This window comes from Bos grunniens, chromosome 19, assembly GCF_055505025.1.
Source record: "Bos grunniens cultivar Pamir isolate PY7600 chromosome 19, Bosgru_T2T1.0, whole genome shotgun sequence".
Taxonomy (NCBI): domain Eukaryota; kingdom Metazoa; phylum Chordata; class Mammalia; order Artiodactyla; family Bovidae; genus Bos; species Bos grunniens.
In genome coordinates, this window is record NC_141183.1 from 58,389,644 (window position 1) to 58,408,122 (window position 18,479).

The following is an 18,479-nucleotide window of genomic DNA, read 5'->3' on the forward strand; positions in this document are numbered from 1 at the left end:
CAACAGTTAGAACTGGACATGGAACAACAGACTGATTCCAAATAGGAAAAGGAGTATGTCAAGGCTGTATATTGTTACCCTGCTTATGTAACTTCTATGCAGAGTACATCATGAAAAACGCTGGGTTGGAAGAAGCACAAGCTGGAATCAAGATTGCCGGGAGAAATATCAATAACCTCAGATATACAGATGACACCACCCTTATGGCAGAAAGTGATGAGGAACTAAAAAGCCTCTTGATGAAAGTGAAAGAGGAGAGTTAAACAGTTGGCCTAAAGCTCAACATTCAGAAAACGAAAATCATGGCATCTGGTCCCATCACTTCATAGCAAATAGATGGGGAAACAGTGGAAACAGTGTCAGACTATATTTTGGGGCTCCAAAATCACTGCAGACGATGATTGCAGCCATGAAATTAAAAGATGCTTGCTCCTTGGAAGGAAAGTTATGACCAACCTAGACAGCATATTGAAAAGCAGAGATATTACTTTGCCAACAAAGGTCTGTCTAGTCAAAGCTATGGTTTTTCCAGTAGTCATGTATGGATGTGAGAGTTGGACTGTGAAGAAGGCTGAGTGCCGAAGAATTGATGCTTTTGAACTGTGGTGTTGGAGAAGACTCTTGAGAGTCCCTTGGACTGCAAGGAGATCCAACCAGTCCATTCTAAAGGAGATCAGTCCTGGGTGTTCTTTGAAAGGACTGATGCTAAAGCTGAAACTCCATTACTTTTAGCCACCTCATGCGAAGAGTTGAGTCATTGGAAAAGACTCTGATGCTGGGAGGGCTTGGGGGCAGGAGGAGAAGGGGACGACAGAGGATGAGATGGCTGGATGGCATCACTGACTCGGACATGACTTTGGGTGAACTCCGGGAATTGGTGATGGACAGGGAGGCCTGGCATGCTGCAATTCATGGGGTTGCCAAGAGTCAGACACGACTGAGAGACTGAACTGAACTGAGGTCCCATTTGTTTATTTTTGCTTTTATTTTCATTACTCTGGGAGGTGGATCATAGAGGACCTTGCTGTGATTTATGTTAGAGAGTGCTCGACCTATGTTTTCTTCTAGGAGTTTTATAGTTTCTGGTGCTACATTTAGATCTTTAATCCATTTTGAGTTTATTTTTGTATATGGTGTTAGAAAGTGTTCTAGTTTCATTCTTTTACAGGTGGATGACCAGTTTTCCCTAGATAGCATATTAAAAAGCAAGACATTACTTTGCCAACAAAGGTCCATCTAGTCAAGGCTATGGTTTTTCAAGTAGTCATGTATGGATGCGAGAGACGGACTGTGAAGAAAGCTGAGTGCTGAAGAATTGATGCTTTTGAACTGTGGTGTGGAGAAGACTCTTGAGAGTCCCTTGGACTGCAAGGAGATCCAACCAGTCCATTCTAAAGGAGATCAGTCTCGGGTGTTCTTTGGAAGGAATGATGCTAAAGCTGAAACTCCAGTACTTTGGCCACCTCATGCGAAGAGTTGACTCATTGGAAAAGACTCTGATGCTGGGAGGGATTGGGAGCAGGAGGGGAAGGGGACGACAGGGGATGGCTGGCTGGATGGCATCACTGACTTGATGGACGTGAGTTTGAATGAACTCCGGGAATTGGTGATGGACAGGGAGGCCTGGTGTGCTGCGGTTCATGGGGTCACAAAGAGTCGGACATGACTGAGGGACTGAACTGAACTGAACTGAATTGACCAGTTTTCCCAGCACCACTTGTTAAAGAGATTGTCTTTTCTCTGTTGTATATTTTTGCTTTCTTTGTTCAAGATAAGGTGTCCATAGGTGTGTGGATTTATCTCTGGGCTTTCTATTTTGTTCCATTGATCTATATTTCTGTCTTTGTGGCAGTAGCATACTGTCTTCATGACTGTAGGTTTGTAGTATAGTCTGAAGTCAGGCAGGTTGATTCCTCCAGTTCCATTCTTCTTTCTCAAGATTGCTTTGGCTATTCGAGGTTTTATGTATTTCCATACAAATTGTGAAATTATTTGTTCTAGTTCTGTGAAAAATACCATTGGTAGCTTGATGGGGATTGCATTCAATCTGTAGATTGGTTTGGGAAGTATATTCATTTTCATTATATTGATTCTTCCAATCCATGAACATGGTATATTTCTCCATCTATTTGTGTCAACTTTGATTTCTTTCATCAGTGTTTTACAGTTTTCTATACATAGGTCTTTTGTTTCTTTAGGTAAATTTATTCCTAAGTATTTTATTCTTTTCATCTTAATGGTGAATGGGATTGTTTCCTTAATTTTTCTGTTTTCTCATTGTTAGTGCATAGGAATGCAAGGGATTTCTATGTATTAATTTGACACAATTAAAGCAAAGCACAGTATTAGTAAAGAATGACTTAAAGAAAAGAGCAAAAAGAAAATTTTAGACAGTCCCAACAGTAAAAAGTTTTCATTAAAGTCTGGTTTGGTAATATACACATTTTCCTGACAGCTCAGTTCATAAAAAATCCACCTGTAATGCGGGAGACCCCAGTTCAATTTCTGGGTCAGGAAGATCCCCTGGAGAAGGGAAAGGCTATGCATTTCAGTAATCTTGGGCTTCCCTTGTGGCTCAGTTCGTAAAGAATCTCCCTGCAATGTGGGAGAGCTGGGTTCAATTCCTGGGTTGGGAAGATTCTTTAGAGAAGGGAGAGTCTACCCACTCCAATAGTCTGGCCTGGAGAATTCCATTGACTGTATATTCCAAGGGGTCACAAGAGTCAGACACAACTGAGTGACTTTCACTTTGCTAATATACATGAACGAAATGGAAATGTTCATGTATTCCTAGAATAAACTTTCATGTTAAGGTTTCCTGAAGATATGAAGACACATCCTGGTATACTAGGAAAAGAAACCTGTTTTAAAAGGTCAGTTGTATGAGACAAACACAGGTCTGTCTGTGATAAAGTATGCTAAATAATTCTAGGATATTTCAGAATATAAGACTCATTCAGTTTACTTTCTGAGCATTCCTGTATCTTTCAACCCATCAAACATTAAGAGTTACTTCACAGTTAGAATTTTTAAAAATTCAGCCAATGATCTTAACTATATTGATTCTACCCACATTTCTGTTCATGGTCAAACATCATCTTTTCTGGATCTGCTGTCCCTCCTGTGACTGATATAGGACCAGTTGGTTATACAAGGAGTTCTACTGACATCCTACTAATAACAACCAATCCTAACTGGCTGCCTGGCATTGTCTTTTCCAGGACCTATCTCTGCCAATGACTATATGCGTGTGTGCTCAGTCATGTCCAACTCCTGAAACCCCATGGACTGTAGCCCACCAGGCTCCTCTGTTCAAGAATACTGGAGTGGGTTGCCATTTCCTCCTCCAGGGGATCTTCCTGACCTAAGGACCGAACCTGCGTCTCCTGTATCTCCTGCTTTGACAGGTAGTTTACCAATAAGCTACCTGGGAAGTCCCCCTGCCTAAAACTAGCCTAACTGTTTAAAATGTTACAAGATTTACTGTATACATTAGGTAAGTTTTCTTCATTTTCATTTGTCTTTTAATTCAAACCAGAAAATAAGAAATGAATTCTCTTCATTTTCAGTTCCTAAGATGCTTCTCAGTCATTAGTACAAATACAGAAAGCATTATTTCTACAACTAGGGAAAAGTTTATAAAGTTAAAAAGCATTTTTACCCTTGAGGGTATTTAAGTAAATTCCACAAATTCAAGGAAATAGCTTTGAAAAAGTCTCATCGTCTAAGCTATATCCTTGGATAACTAATCTTTGATTTGAACTGCATTATACATAACAATGGTGATTCATTGTTACTTTACTGTTGAGTTGGAGAAGGAAACAGCAACCCACTCCAGTACTCTTGCCTGGAAAATCCCATGGACGGAGGAGCGTTGTAGGCTACAGTCCATGGGGTCGCAAAGAGTCGGACACGACTGAGCGACTTCACTTCACTACTGTTGAGTAACAATATTTTTTTAAAATGTATTTATTATTATCTCTTACACTGAACACTGAATATACAGGAAGGCAAATAAATATAAACATGTTCTTTCTAAATACTGTGTAATAAAAGATATGGTAATCTCAGTGAATGACCCTATGACCATTCTGAAATATAAAACCATGATGTCAATTTGATTTAAAATATATAGTATTTGAAAACGAAATTGGATTTTATAAGCATGTGATTAAATACAACTAGCAAAGTTTGAGAACACACAATTGCTATATTCACAAGTGACTTTTTTCCCCCCTCCTTCCATTTGATCAGTGTATGGGAACTAAAACACAATAGTAATGCTGGAAGAGGCTAAACAGCATGGAGAAAGTATCTACCATATGGATTCTACATGTTCAGTAAAATGAAGGAGCTGATTTTGTAATATTTTATAAAACCAAGTCTGATGACAGACTTTAGTAGCATATGCATTTAAGTCAACTATATTCAGACTATACTTAGAAACTTACATACAAGAACATGTGATTTAATATGCTAAATATTAGTCTGAGGATGTCATTTCCTCGAGGTTAAAGTGAAATGGTAACAAACAAAGAAACAAAACAACCGTTTTGCCACAGGCAAAAAGATAAGGCTAGTAAAAGTTACCAAAGAATAAACAAAACTCTGGAGAGCACTTAATGCTGAAAAGGAGGGTGGAAAATGTAATGGAGTGGGAAGAAAACACATAGGAAGACTTAATAGTAATATTTTCTACTTAAGTCAAACAGTGAAGTCTAAATGGATTCATAGGTGTTCATTTCACTATTATGCTTTATAAGTTAGACATCTGCTCCAATATCTTTTTGTATGTGTAAAATATTACATTACTAAAAAGAAAAGTTCCATCCCATTAAAATAAAGCAAACGCTCATGACATTTAGGGCTTCCCTGGTGGCTCAGTTGGTAAAGAATCCGCCTGCAATGATGGAAACCCCAGTTCAATTCCTGGGTCGGGAAGATCCCCTGAAGGGAACAGCTACCCACTCCAGTATTCTGGCCTGGAGAATTCCAAGGACTGCATGGGATTGCAAAGAGTTGGACACGACTGAGTGACTTTCACTTCATGACATTTAAGCTCAACAATGTTTCTAACCAGATGAATTTTATTTTGGTTCTATATTCCAAAATTTGCATTGGAAGTAGGGTAAAATAGTGATTTTTAAAAATCTAGCTTAAAAATAAATAAATGTCTGTTAAGTCCAACTCTATTCCATTTGGAATCTGCAAAAAATTCTTCCTTAGAATCAGCTTAAAAAGGTAGATTATAACTGAAATTTAGTGACTACACTACTATTAATTTATATCCCAAAGCCTGGCAATAATTTAGGGAAAGAAAGGGAACAATGAAGGAAGCTCTGCTTCACTGAAGCAAAGCATTTAAAGGACTCTGACAAGGGGAAAAGAGTTCTTTTAGAATTGGGGTCGTGGACAGTATATATATGGTTATTTTGTTTTAGTCTATACTCTTAGTATTAACAGTTCCTGGCTTTCATCAAACTTCCTTGAAAAGGGAAAATTCCATGATGATGACTATAAGCCAGATGGTAACTCCACTCTGTCTGTTATTTAGGCAGAAGCCTTCAGAGGCAGTGGACTGGTGAGGAGAAAAGAGAACAAGGCATGGAAACCAGATAGATCTGAATTCGAATTTGAGCTCCACAGATTGCTAGCTAAGATGTTCATAAACAATGAGAGAAGGTGAAGGAAGGGGATGCAGGGGGTGCACAATCTCATCCACAAGGAACAAAGAACTAAATTCTAAATCGCCAGAGACGGTTCCTCTCTCTGTATATTTTATAGAAACCACAGCTGGCTGTCAGCATTATGGAGGCCTTCAGAAGACAGAAGTCAGCAAAAGGATTGAGGTGACCTACCTTCTCCCACAATCTCTTCTCTGGCCACACGGTATTGGCCATACAGAGAAAAAAGCTCTCAAAAAGGCAATTTAACATACCTTATATTAATATTAAGGTACACCAATGTACTGAAGTAGTATTTTCCAGGAAGACAAGAGTCAGAGAAGAGAGGAAGAAAGTCTCTGACTGTGGCTTCTGGTGTTTATTAATTTTTTTCTTTCTAAAAAGTACTTGCAGCAGTTTTTTTTTTTTTTTTTGCTTCCAAGAATAAGATCTTAGCTGATCATGTGAATTTCTGAACCGGTTTAAAAGTCAGAACCTGCAAACTAAAACAAAGCTATTTCTGTAAAAGTCTGGCATTCAAAGCCCATGAATTCTGCCCCAGCTTAATTAATGTGTCTGAGAAGATCGTGACTTCAGGGATTTGCCAAGGCCTCTTCCACATTGTCTAGATTCTGCTTCAGCACTTACTGAGCAACTACACAACACGACAGGCAAGGCGCCAAGCACTTTCGCACACCCAGCTTCTGTCTGAATTCTTTCACGTTGACATTTATAAAGATGTTGAAATAATAATGTATTCTTGAATACTTCTGTTAAAAACTATCAATATTGTCCATTTCATATTATAACGACCATTACACAGTTTTCCAAACAATGTATTACCACAGCATCAGAAACTATCCACACAGCCTGACTCTAACTCAGTATTCCTCACTACAAAGATTGCTCCTGCGAGCTTTTAGATTCTTTTCCCATAATTTCATGAAGTGTCAATGGAGGTGTCCTCTCACAATACTAGTTATTAATGTGAATGCAGGCAATTTATTTAATCTCCATGAGACTCATTTTCTTAGCTGCAAGGTGGGGAATAAGTACCTATTGCACAAGGTTGCCGTGATAATTAAATAACGTATATAAAATCCTAATCCATTGTAGGTGTTACGGAGAAGTGAATCAGAATCCCGTTATCTGTTGAAGGCAATTTTCAGTGATAGCAAATTTAATCCTCCCAGTCCTCAAATTAAGAACCCTTGATGACTGCCCACTGACAGGAAAAGCTGAAACTCCTGAATTTCCCAAACCTAGAACAACAAACTAGATGCAACCTACTTTCTCTAGCCTCATATCCACTTTCCCTCCTCAGCATATAAATTCTTCATCCTATTCTCAGAAAATGTTCTTCAAATCTGCCACGGTCTTTCAAACTTTAATGTGCTTATACATATTAATTCTTGTCTAGAATGCCACCACTCACCTTGACACTTCTGTCTGATGAACTCTCATTTAAACTTCACTGCCAAATTCAAACATTAACTCTGCTATAGGTTTTCTCCAACTTCACTTCACTGTGAACTTACTTCACTGTCCCCTTCTCTTTGCTCCAAAAACACTTTCAGTTATCTATATTACTGTACTTACTCCATCCTGTCCTTATTTGTTTGCATATCTTTTTCTTCCCCATGAGACTATATTACTTTAGCAACTCCCAAATTAGCAGCACACATTCTTTCAACTGACCAGAACTATGCCCTTTTCATGGTTATTTCCCTGAGCATGGTGCCAAGTATACAACAGGTCCACAATAAATGAGAAAGGCCCAGGAAACACTGAAGAAATTAAGGTGGCTCTAACAAATAACAGTGGCAAAGGAGAAAAGTACGTGACACTGTAATGTGAATCCTCTTGGCTGCTACTGCTTTAGCTCCCACCAAAGGACTGGTTTCTCTGTTCCTTGTCATCTAGAGACCTTTGTCCTACCTATCCAAAAAGCCTTCGTCCCAGCTCCAGAGACACACTCAGCAAATCCTGAAAATAGATTTCTTTTCAAAGTTAGATATGACCAGCTATAATCTTTTGTGAGCAATGACTACTAGTATCCATTTATATGATCTTTGTCTTAATCTGTAAGATTAGACCAAAAAAAAAATTCTGAATATATCACATCTAAGATCTATAATACTGATTATGAAATATGCCATTATTTTATGTAACACTGAAAAATGTGCTGCCAGTTACACCATGACATTTACTGTAAGACCCATTTCAATTTCAGAGATGCTAGAGAGAAAATATATACATACAAACATATGTACACACACAAACCCCTATGTATGTGTATGGAACTTCCCAGGTGGTGCTAGTGGTAAAGAATGCACCTGACAATACAGGAGACATAAAAGATGCGAGGTTGATCCCTGGATTGGCAAGATCCCCTGGAGCAGGGCATGGCAACCCATTTCAGTATTCATGCCTGTGTCTTCATGGACAGACGAGCCTGGCAGGCTGCAGTCCATGGGGTCACAAAGAGTCTGACATGACTGAAGCAACTTAGAAAGCACACATGTGCATGTACATACACACGTAATTACTTATCTATATATCTGTTTATAAATATTGGTGTGTATCCATATGCATACAGTCATTTCTCGGTGTTGGATACCAAAATCCATGGATGCTGAAGACGCTTACATGAAATGCCATAATAGTTGCATGAAATCTATGCACACCCTCCCTGTATACTTTAAATCATCTCTAGATTACTTATCATACCTAATACAATGCAAATGCTATGTAAATAATTGCCTTATGGCAATTCAAGTTTGCTTTTTGGAATTTTCTGGAATTTGTTTTTTTGAATATTTTCAATTTGAGGTTGGTTGAGCCCATAGCTTTGGAACCTAAGGATACTGTACGTGTGTGTGTGTACCCTAGAATCAGGTAAGTAAAATAAATCTGGTTTGAAGAAAAATGTCTGATTCCTACCTGCCCTCCGTACAGTATTAGCAGAGAAAGAAGAAAAAAAAGTATTGTTCAGAATTAGACATAAAGAGCTAGGAAGAAAAGGCACTTTGGTGTGGAACCAGATGGTGGCAGTCGAATGGTAAACAGGCAAATCAGTAATTCTCAGCAACATGACTAAAGAATTACTCATTCATTGGTTATTAATTTAGTAATTAATATGTGTCAGGCACCATGCTAGGGACTAAAGATATTATTGTTAATAAAACCAGATAAGATCTGTGGACTTAGGAAACATTCTCAGATTTGTAGTTCAGGCAGAGTTGGTAAACACAATCACAGATACTGATGTACGACCACAGGCTGGCACTGGTGATTATGAAGGGAAAAAACAAGCAGACAGGTGACAAGAAGGAAAGACACGCAGGCAGGAAAAACCTGGCTCTAGACTTGGGCGGTGGGATGGGGGCGGGGAACACGGAATATCTCTCTTTGGAAGTGGTCTTTGGGTTCATGTTTAAAAGTAATGGGGGCGGTGGGTGATAGAGGGAGCAGCATACAAGATGAGAAAGAACTTGGCCCCTTCCAAGGACCGAAAGAATGCTACTCTGAAAGCACAGGAATGGAGAGTCAGAGAAGTGAGGGGCAAAAGTCACTCTATACAGAGCCTTACAGCCAATTAAGTATTAGTAGGGCTTGCCAGTATTCTTGCCTGGAGAATCCCAGGGACAGGGGAGCCTGGTGGGCTGCCGTCTATGGGGTTGCACAGAGTCGGACACAACTGAAGTGACTTAGCGGCAGCAGCAGCAGCAGGGCTTGCCTGGAAAATCCCATGGATGGAGGAGCCTGGTAGGCTGCAGTCCATGGGGTCGCTAAGAGTTGGACACGACTGAGTGACTTCACTTTCACTTTTCACTTTCCTGCATTGCAGAAGGAAATGGCAACCTGCCGAGATCCAGCCCTGGCTGATGCAGGGTATTCGAAGGGGAGACGGCATTGGCGATTTATTTAAATATTAATTAGAGATATAAAAAGTAATAGCATGAGGATAGCTCAGTAGGAAAATTCAGTGGAGAAAAGAGGCTGAGTAGCTTGGTTTACGTGGAAAATCAATATAACCTGTGACACCAGGTTAGCTCTGACCACGGAGGCGGCAGGCGCCCTCTCGAATAGCGGAAGGTGCCCCACCTTAGACACCTTCTCAAGTGGGTCTTAGAAGCCCAGGCAAATAAATGGTCGCAAAGGACCTCCACGCTCCAGATGGAAACTTCAGCCAGAAATTGAGAAAAAGAATGACATGGGGAGACCAAGCTTTGGTGAGCAAGGCCCATAGCTTTATTTTCAACAGGGGCTTTTATACCCTAAGTTGCACTTAGAGGATAATAGGGGATGTGAAATCATACAAAGTCAGCAGTCTTTGATCCTTATCAAAACCAGGGTTTCTTTCCTGCAAATTTATCCTATACAAATGGTTTAGGTGATTTACATCATCTTCTGGCCAGAAGGCCTATTAACATTTTATGACTCTTGACAAAGGTTTGTCAACCATAAGACTTATTTTCTCTAACAGTAATTATTTTAAGCTTTGGCGCCATCCTCCAAAGGTGTTAGATAAAGTTGCATTCCTATAGGGCAGAGGTGTAGTGGGTTTACAACAAAGGAAAGAATTTATTACCTTAAGGGTCTAAAGTTGCTAACACCAAGGCCACTACTTATTTTTTCTACATACCAACTATATTAATTAATACACATTCAAGGATAAATACAGGGGATGTGGAAACTTGGCAGCAAGCATTGGCTCATCAATGAAATCTTTTACTAGTTTTATTCTGACAGTGTCTAACTCTCTGAGAGGCTTTAAGCTATTTGAATATCTTAAGCTTCCCGTGCCTCTCGAGGCTGAGAGACTGTAAACAATCACATGCATAGCTGTAGGAGTCCGGGTAAACTTGTCAGGTGAGTTAGAGAGCTATCTGAGGGATTTGGATTTAAACACTCCTAATGCCTAGGAACTTATTAACTGGAGCTGTAAGTTAACTCTTTATCAGAGAGAGCGAGATGGTGGTGGGGGACAGACCCCAGTAAAGTCAGAGGTGAGAGCACAAAGCAATAAAGTAGGCAGACTCTGGTTTTTTGGGGGTAGATGCTCGAGAATATCCAGGGGGACTCCTGAGGCTCGATCCCGCCTTTGCATGTGTCGAGCCTCCTTCCTCATGACCTTTGCCATGAGTGGAGTGCCTCTCGCCGGCTCTCGGCAGCAACCCACTACAGTGTTCTTGCCTGGAGAATCCCAGGGACGGTGGATGCCTGATGGGCTGCCGTCCATGGGGTCGCACAGACTCGGACATGACTGAAGTGACTTAGCAGCAGCAGCAGCACCAGGATAGGTGGAGAGGGAAATAAGAACGGTGTATAAGAGCAGACAAAGCTCTTTGTGAGGTTTGATATAAACTGATGATAACACTGCAGATGGTGATTGCAGCCATGAAATTAAAAGACGCTTACTCCTTGGAAGGAAAGTTATAACCAACCTAGATAGCATATTCAAAAGCAGAGACATTACTTTGCCAACAAAGGTCCGTCTAGTCAAGGCTATGTTTTTTCCTGTGGTCATGTATGGATGTGAGAGTTGGTCTGTGAAGAAAGCTGAGCGCCAAAGAATTGATGCTTTTGAACTGTGGTGTTGGAGAAGACTCTTGAGAGTACCTTGGACTGCGAGGAGATCCAACCAGTACATTCTAAAGGAGATCAGTCCTGGTGTTCTTCGGAAGGACTGATGCTAAAGCTGAAACTCCCGTAGTTTGGCCACCTCATGTGAAGAGTTGACTCACTGGAAAAGACTCTGATGCTGGGAGGGATTGGGGGCAGGAGGAGAAGGGGACGACAGAGGATGAGATGGCTGGATAGCATCACCGACTCGATGGACATGAGTCTGAGTGAACTCCGGGAGTTGGTGATGGACAGGGAGGCCCGGCGTGCTGCAATTCATGGGGTTGCAAAGAGTTGGACGCGATTGAGTGACTGAATTGAACTGATGATAACTTAAACAAAGGTGATGGTGGTAAAGATCAAGAAGACTGATGGATTCAAGAACTGTTTAGAAACAGTCAACAGTAAGTACTAATGAATTAGATATGGGTGTTAAGGGAGAGGAAGTAGTTAGGATGAGATCTGGTTTTTTGACTTTTTGCAACTGGAAGGTGTCATTCACAGAAACTGGCAGCAATGGCAGAAGGTCTATTTGGGGAGAAATCGGTAGATGAAGGTATGACGTGACTATCATAAATCCTGCCTCAGACAAGTTGCATGTGAGATGCCTTGAAGAGATCCAAGTGGAAATGTGGATCAGGCAATCGGATATGTGTGTATGAAGGTCAAAGGAATGTCCCACCCCCCAAAATTTCTAAGACTGAACACTGAGGACTCCAAACTGATACGGAATTGCCTGGTGGGGAGAAAAGAGCCTTGGAGTTCCCATGTTTAATCCTTCCCTTAACTCAGTACCTAGTATAGTTGTTCCGAACCTATAGGCTACCTCTAGCTCTTAGAGCTGAGAGAATTAAGAATCTTCTTCCCTACTTGAAGCAGCAAAAACATTTCAAGATGTTTCAAGTTTGAACTCTGAGTATGTTTTTTCAAAGAAACATGACCATTTCGGTTACTGAACCAGTATTCTATCTCATATCTTCCAAAAGGAAAAATATTTTTAAGTGTGTATGAGGGGGAATAAGCTTGAGATTGGCTATATTATTAGCTCTGAAACAATATAATGTTAAAATAACAGCAAGTGAAAGCACTCATATGCATTTAAAAAATATTAATGGTTGCTCAGTGTACCAACTTATAAGGATAACCTATGAGCCTGTTTCCTATTCTGTGAATATACATGCAGAAATTTTGTGCAGATTAGAAGTTTTAACAAGCCTAACACAGTATTTGTTGTTCCTGTTGTTTAGTCGCTCAGTCATATCTGACTCTTTGCGACACCACAGACTGTAGCCCACCAGGCTCCTTTGTCCATGGGATTTTTTTGGGCAAGAACACAGTATTTAGAACAAAGTAAATTCTATTATTCATTTAAAATATTTTTATATAAAATTGAATTTATTTGTCTTTTCAGAGCAAAAGATGTATGTACTTCTCCATCTTGAGGAAGTACATAAAAGCAACTGAAAGCATTAAAAACTCACTTACTCTTCTCTGTCTACTCCCTTCTCTATATTGGCAGTTTTCTTCTCTTGAACACAACCAAATACTGTAAAAATACATTAATAACCCAATGCTGCTCTCTAGTGGTAAATACAGAATATACTTTATTACATGGTTTTGCTTTCTAATACCCTTTCAAACAACAGAATTCTCAGAAAATCAGCAAGAGAAAATGTATGTTACAGGTATAATTTCTTATTCAGTGATTGCTGACAGGAGATGAGTCACTCAGCACCTAGTCACTACTATTACTTTATGTACAAATATTTTTCATGGGGGGAAAAAAAAGCACAAATTGATGTTTGTTTTAAAAGTAAATTCTTATCACTTGGTAGGTACCATAATCTATTGCATTACTTCAAGTATAGTCTAAGATATAGCTTAGCCATACCGAATACACACATCCTTTAGCTTTAAAACTAAAGTAATATATCTCAATTCTTAAAAGAAAAATTTTGTCTTTTGTTTGTTTGAATTTGTTTAAATTTAGCATTTAAGTATGTTCTTATTTAGTTAATAAATTAAATTCAGTAGCTCAAAATTATATCATTATAATATCCTATTGTATGTTTGTATGCTCAGTTGCTCAGTCCTGTCTGATTGACGCTTTGTGACCCCATGGACTGTAGCCTGCCAGGCTCCTCTGTCCATGAGATTCTTCAGGCAAGAATACTAGAGTGGGTTGCAATTGCCTACTCCAGAGACAATATCCTATACTTATTGTGTAACACTTACAGCTTGGTAAGTGTATTAGGAAGACACCGTATTATCTCCACAAGCCTGAGAAAATTTAAATCTATTGCTTTCAAAGTTTTGGTTAAATTGATTTTTTTTTTTCCTAACTTGGAAAAAATCCACTTGAATAAACAAACTGTTTGCTAAACAGTGTTCGAGATAGGACTCGGGGTAAGGGTAGGACTATTTATTCAACAAAAACAACTAGAATAAGAACAATATAAACAAACTTTGTAAGAGGATCCTTTCTCATGTTAAATAGCTTGATATTAATAGAATATTTTATTAAATTCTTTATATACTACATCTCTCCAAAAAGGATTGAAGGAAATTTTCAACAAAAGAAATATAGAATCACGTTAGCAAAACAGAAATAACATGAAATTCAAGAGAAATGAGCATGAAAATATAGTAACCAATTTGTTACCTAAATGCTTCAAATATGAATCTGAGCTTCCTAGCAGCAAGAGCAAAGAATTCATGATTTACATATTTCTTACAGTGATGAGAAGAGTAAGGCTTTCTCATTCCTAAAAAAGATAATTTCTAGCCTTAATTCTAAATCTAATTTCTCATTTGGACAAGTAAGTGACCACAAACTTATCAAGAATTACTGCAAATTCACAAATCAATAGATTTTATTTGCTTAGTTTTGTTTTGCATTTAAGAGAGGCCAAATGAACACAGTTTAACTGATCTAACTTAACCCAAACTCAGAGCAGTGAATAGAGAACATGTCTTCAGATATGATTTCTCTCAGACAGACTTAGGATAAAAGTTGAACAGCATATAATTAAAAATATATAACCTTTAGTTAGAGCTTGAAATCTGCTTTTTCATATTTAATTCATTTTTATTTCTTATGCATTTGTTAGGTTAAAGCTCCTTGAGTGTAAAGGTCTACTTACACTCTCTCTGTGTCTTTCACTGAGAAATGGTCATAGTGGATATTCAGTTAACATAAAAAATTTACTGATGATGAAACAAACCTCATCACTAGTGGTTTTGTTTTTTAGGTGAAGGGTTATTTTATCTTCATTTTTACCTTATAACAGTCTCCTCCAGGAATGATTTCCTGAATATATACCAATGGACCTTCATTCCGGTTAATTCCTCCTAGGATCTTCAGACCAAGGCCTGTTTTCTTGGTAACTGTAATCATCTGAAAGGCAGGATCCCTAAGATAAAGTAAATTACCATGCATAAATTAGCCCAGAGATGGTGGTCCACCAGGGAGACCCTGCCCAGAGATGGGTACCTATTTTTTCTTTAAAATATTTGTTAAATTCTTAGACCTAGATAATTCAAAATACTCAGTACATACTAGCAATGACATTATTAAAAGTATGATCATACAAAGGCAATCAAATGGATTTTCTTAGCACTAATTCTAATTTTTCTGTAAAACAACCAAACAATAAGAGAAATTACAGCAATAATGCTTATTTATTTGGAGTAGAAGAATACTTTAAAAATATTATTTAAACAAACTTAAAGATTTATTAAAGGTAACTGCAGAGACTTGCTTTTAACTGACTTTCTACTACACTTTAGGATTCCAAAACGAAACACTTTAATGAATCGGGTAAGTGAATTTGAAAAGACACGCTTGTGGCCATTTAAAGCAAAATAAATATAACCTTCATTTGAATCTCAAAAAAACCCCCCAAAAACTCAATTTATCCTTTAAGAGTATTTTCCTGGTACAAAGCACATGCTCCAGCTGTGATTTCTGCTGGACATAAAAGCGATGCTATTAGGAAGGAAGGAACTGTTAAAAAGAATTCTGCAAAATGTACACCCTCCCCCCACCCCAAGTTGTGTTTCTGAATAGTGGTCAGAACAGACTTTTACTGGTCCAAAAGAACTTGAGTAAAGTATGAAATGAAGCTCAGGGCTTACTTATGGTGTAGTGGGTATTACGCTAAGCAATATTCACACATTATGCTATTCAATTCATTTAATATTTACAAAATCCCTAATATTATTACCCTCATTTTTCTAAAAAACTCAAATCTGGGCAGGTTGACTTGGTGGCCTAAAGTTACAAAGCTGGAGAACAGCAATGTGAGCCTGGTCTATCTTGCTCCAGAGCCAAAGTATGGTCTAAGTAAGGTCTAAGATTTAAGAGCACTTCAACCTCTATGCTTCACGGGTATATTAAAGCTATTGTTGAATACAGGACTTCTAGCTGTCTTCAAATGTGCCATCACAGAAACCACTGTTAAAAAGAGTTAGTTCATATTTTACATAAGGTTACAGCTTTAAAATTTTTTTAATATTTAACTTCTGCCATAGAAATTCTAGCTATATCTTTATAAGGACTTGTATTCAAAAGTTAAATCATAAAAAAAGGATAACGAAAGAAATTAAAACTTTAAAAAACAAAACTCCATATTTTTGAGTATTTTGATCTTTATATAGCACTTAGAGCATATCCATTATGGTTGTATTACACTGAATTCAACTCTAGGATAAGAAGGCCTATGTGGTTACTAGGGTAATAGTCAGCTAGGAAAAAAGGCAGAAAATGTTCTGTTGTCAGATTTTAAAATCTTTCTTGATGGGAGATTAGGCTGCAAGGAAATAAAGAGATGAAGCCTAGAAGCGGGGGAGATGAAGAAGAAAGGGAACAAAGGTCTCATTCAGTTCAGTTCAGTTCAGTTCAGTCGCTCAGTCGTGTCTGACTCGTTGCGACCCCATGAATTGCAGCATGCCAGGTCTCCCTGTCCATCGACAACTCCCGGAGTTCACCCAGACTCACGTCCATCAAGTCAGTGATGCCATCCAGCCATCTCCTCCTCTGTCGTCCCCTTCTCCTCCTGCCCCCAATCCCTCCCAGCATCAGTCTTTTCCAATGAGTCAACTCTTCGCATGAGGTGGCCAAAGTACTGGAGTTTCAGCTTTAGCATCATTCCTGCCAAAGAAATCCCAGGGCTGATCTCCTTCAGAATGGACTGGTTGGATCTCCTTGCAGTCCAAGAGACTCTCAAGAGTCTTCTCCAACACTACAGTTCAAAAGCATCAATTCTCTGGCGCTCAGCCTTCTTCACAGTCCAACTCTCACATCCATACATGACCACAGGAAAAATCATAGCCTTGACTAGACGGACCTTTGTTGGTAAAGTAATGTCTCTGCTTTTGAATATGTTATCTAGGTTGGTCATAACTTTCCTTCCAAGGAGTAAGCGTCTACCTGTTAAACTGTCTAAATGTGAATTCCTCTCAATGGGGGTACACACGATCTCCAGCACACATTACTATTTCAGTAAAGTATTCCTCCTTTTCTAACCCCAGCACAGAGTATCTATGATTAACACAGCAGTGTATTTACTTGCTAGGACCTTACTTTAAAATTCCCTCATTGTGGGACTTCCTTGGTGGTCCAGTGGTCAAGACTCTGTGTTCCCATTAAGGGGGCGTGGGTTTGAGCCCTGGTCAGGGAACTAAATCCCACATGATGCAACCAAAACTCAACACAGCCAAACAAATAACTAAATAATTTTTTTTTTTAAAAAGTCTCTCCTTGTTAAGAATTTACATTACTTAATTTTTTTTGCAATTAGAAATAGTTCTGCTGCTCAAATTTAATCACAGTAAGAGAATCTACAAGCTAAATCCAGGCAGAAATACTGCTTTTTACCTAATCAGATCAATGTAAATTTAGAACTTTGACAATATATGACAAGGCTTTAGGAAAGAGGTGCTCTTGCATATTGTTGGTGGTAATAAAAAATGGTACAACCTCTGAAATGGGGATTTAGTAATTTCTAGTTTTGCTGGACTGGAAGAAACACAAGCTGGAATCAAGATTGCCGAGAGAAATATCAATAACCTCAGATATGCAAATGACACCACACTTATGGCAGAAAGTGAAGAGGAACTAAAAAGCCTCTTGATGAAAGTGAAAGTGGAGAGTGAAAAAGTTGGCTTAAAGCTCAACATTCAGAAAACGAAGATCATGGCATCCGGTCCCATCACTTCATGGTAAATAGATGGGAAAACAGTGGAAACAGCGTCAGACTTTATTTTTCTGGGCTCCAAAATCACTGCAGATGGTGACTGCAGCCATGAAATTAAAAGACACTTACTCCTTGGAAGGAAGGTTATGACCAACCTAGATAGCATATTAAAAAGCAGAGACATTACTTTGCCAACAAAGGTCCATCTAGTCAAGGCTATGGTTTTTCCTGTGGTCATGTATGGATGTGACAGTTGGACTGTGAAGAGGGCTGAGCGCCAGAGAATTGATGCTTTTGAACTGTGGTGTTGGAGAAGACTCTTGAGAGTCCCTTGGACTGCAAAGAGATCCAAGCAGTCCATTCTGAAGGAGATCAGCCCTGGGATTTCTTTGGCAGGAATGATGCTAAAGCTGAAACTCCAGTACTTTGGCCACCTCATGCGAAGAGTTGACTCATTGGAAAAGACTCTGATGCTGGGAGGGATTGGGGGCAGGAGGAGAAGGGGACGACAGAGGAGGAGATGGCTGGATGGCATCACTGACTTGATGGACGTGAGTCTGGGATGAGATGGCTGGGTGGCATCACTGACTTGATGGATGTGAGTCTGGGTGAACTTCGGGAGCTGGCGATGGACAGGGAGGCCTAGTGTGCTGCGATTCATGGGGTCGCAAAGAGTCGGACATGACTGAGCGACTGAACCGAACTGAATTTACCCTCTGGGCCTTCCTGGTGGCTCAGTAGTAAAGAATCCACCTGCTAGTGCAGGAGACATGGGTTTGATCCCTGGGTCAGGAAGATCCCCTGGAGAAGGAAATGCCAACTCACTCCAGAATTCTTGTCTGGGAAATCCCATAGACAGAAAACCCAGCGTCCATGAGGCGGCAAAGGAGTCGGACACAACTTAGCAACTAAACAACAACAACAATTTACCCTCTAATACAACAATCTCATTTTTAGGAACCTTTCCAAAGATAATTTGGTGACAAATATA

At 39.3% G+C, this 18,479-nt stretch overlaps 1 protein-coding gene across 16 annotated transcripts in view; it reads right to left on the reverse strand.

Annotated features, from left to right (window-relative positions):
- Window positions 1–18,479, reverse strand: part of STXBP4 (syntaxin binding protein 4) — a 232,909-nt gene that overhangs the window by 184,401 nt on the left and 30,029 nt on the right. For 12 of the 16 annotated variants that reach the window (XR_015148388.1, XM_086360922.1, XM_086360925.1 and 9 more), the window contains one exon: window positions 14,572–14,704. The exons of the other annotated variants lie outside the window; for them this stretch is intronic. Coding sequence is in view for 11 of the 12 variants with exons in the window: in XM_086360922.1 (XP_086217048.1) it covers window positions 14,572–14,704 (133 nt within the window). In the remaining variant the exon portion in view is untranslated. The remainder of the gene's footprint in view (window positions 1–14,571; window positions 14,705–18,479) is intronic. 16 annotated transcript variants of the gene reach the window in all.